Source organism: Seriola lalandi, unplaced genomic scaffold, assembly GCF_002814215.2.
Source record: "Seriola lalandi dorsalis isolate HSWRI2012SDOR001 ecotype SW California unplaced genomic scaffold, Sedor1 jcf7180002054984, whole genome shotgun sequence".
Classification (NCBI taxonomy): domain Eukaryota; kingdom Metazoa; phylum Chordata; class Actinopteri; order Carangiformes; family Carangidae; genus Seriola; species Seriola lalandi.
In genome coordinates this window covers 615,665-617,810 of record NW_019525533.1, presented here as the reverse complement: position 1 = coordinate 617,810, position 2,146 = coordinate 615,665, and the positions used below count along the sequence as shown (strand labels likewise).

Here is a 2,146-nt window from a genome sequence, read left to right as displayed (position 1 = left end):
GGGGGGGCTGAGGCCGGGCTTGGCTGTGAGAAACTCTGGTCTGACAGTAAAATACAAACAGACATGTTAACAGGAGATGATGTCCACACGCGAAAACACAACACATAAGCACCGGTGCTCGAGGACAGAGACACAGTCAGTCAATCATACAAGTTTAATCAATCAGGATATTGTACACTGACACCTGAGAATCAGAGAGTGAGGGCCGAATGGAAAAACATAGAGGCTTTGACTGACTCGGATCATAAGATCCAAGATCCATCCTTGATGTGCTCGGCTCTGCTCGACTCAGCCGTGTCCCGTTTCCTCTCGGCGAGCTCTGACTGAGTGCACTGATGAATAATAGATCGATTCAGATGCACGGCGCTCCGCTGTGATCTAACGCAGAGCTTTCATCTCACTTTCAGGCTTGCTGACAAACACTTTGTTTGGTTTGAGTTATTTTCGAGCTCTCACGCAATCAAGGATGAAAGTAAGAATGGATGAGAAAATCCCTTTAGAAATATTTCACAGTTAACACTCGCACAGAACAAGAGGACAGGAACTCAACACCAACAACACACGAGCATTTCCCCCAACGCTTAGAAAAGTGTGTGAAGAAGAAGGAAAGTGTCCACAGTCTGTGTGTGTGTGTGTGTGTGTGTGTGTGTGTGTGTGTGTGTGGAGAGAGAGAGGTAATGCTCTGTGGGACGTGTTGTTGTCAACTCATGCATTAGATGAATGTTCAACACTTGACGTTAAAGGGATACGCTGAGTTTTTGGGTCGTCACACCTTTGGTCAACTTATCAGTGAAGTGATGAGAATATCGACAGTGAAGCTCTTCGTGTGCGTCCGGTGGATCGTTGTCGTCTAGTGCTGCTACGTTAGCGAACGGAGGCTGCCAGGAGGGGGCGTCACCAGGAGGATGTCACGCCGCTTTCACCGCCACTAGTGCAGCAACAAAGGTGTGATCCCTCACTGGCCCCTCCCCCCCTCCAGGTGTGTTTTCCACCACATGGTACCGACTCGAATCTACTTCTTCTTTTTACTCAATTGATGCGCTGTCGTTACTATAGCGACGACAACGCAAACACGCACATGAACAGTGGAGGATACCGAACAGAGAAACGTCCGCTCCTCCTCAGGTGACGACAGCTGTTTTTAAAAAAAAAAAAAAAATGGCGGGTTTGTTGAGAGCGTTCTGACGCCTCGTGGCGATTCTCTCCGACCAACTAGTCGTCTGAGGTGTTTTCACGTCACCTTTGGGTGTCGCCTCAGCTCACCTGGAACCTCAGGACATGATAGTAGCATCCGCAACTTTTGCCCGATAGAAAAACCAATCAAGGCGAGTAGAGGCGAAGGGAGTCGGTACCATGCAGCGGAAAAGGGCTGATTGTTCAAAGTATTGATTGTTGGCTCCTTCATTGATTATTTTGTCAATCAGCTGATGTAGAGCATCATAATTAACCTCAGATAGTTTTCAGCTACACGGCTCATTTATATAGATATTTATACATATACATATTATTTCTTATTATTAAGTTTATGTATAAATATTATGATATAAAATCGTACTATATTATACGATATGATACATAATTCATATTTTCAGCCACTTCCACTGATCTTTGTCTGAAAGTGTTCAGGTGATGGATGAAGGGATTAATCAGTGGCGTGTGGAAGACTTTGGCGTCTACACTGTGCGTTCTCATCATTTATAATGAAGTTGAGCAGTCGGTTACTGAATTCCCCAAAAACCTGTTGTATTCCTTTAAGCAGTCATGGAAACAGGTGAGTCTAAGTCTCTCTTCTTGTTACAGGTGTGACTGAAAGGAAAAGGCAGGAGGAGAGAGAGGAGTGTTGCTTTGAACGGAGGAGGGGTGTGGTAGATAGTGAGGGTGAAAAGATGATCTGCTGAGACCGCCTACAGAGGTCAGAGGTCAGGGGTCAGGGAGAAGCGAGCTGATTGGTTGACGTACCGACGGAGGTGGGCATCTCGCCCCACTGCAGCACCACGTCTTTGGTGATGCGTCCGTAGGTGTTGACGTAGACGCCCTCGTCCTCGTAGCACAGCAGCATCTCCATGCCATCCGTCTTGGGCAGAACCACGATGGCGTGCGGGGTCACCTGACCCTGAATCTGCCGGGGCGACACACGGGAGGGGGG

General features: G+C 47.6%; 1 protein-coding gene across 8 annotated transcripts in view; it reads right to left on the bottom strand.

Moving 5' to 3' along the window:
- Nucleotides 1-2,146, bottom strand: part of tnikb (TRAF2 and NCK interacting kinase b) — a 48,431-nt gene that overhangs the window by 4,027 nt on the left and 42,258 nt on the right. For all 8 annotated transcript variants that reach the window (XM_087171297.1, XM_087171292.1, XM_023396874.2 and 5 more), the window contains one exon: nt 1,960-2,119. In XM_087171297.1, coding sequence (XP_087027423.1) covers nt 1,960-2,119 — 160 coding nt within the window. The remainder of the gene's footprint in view (nt 1-1,959; nt 2,120-2,146) is intronic.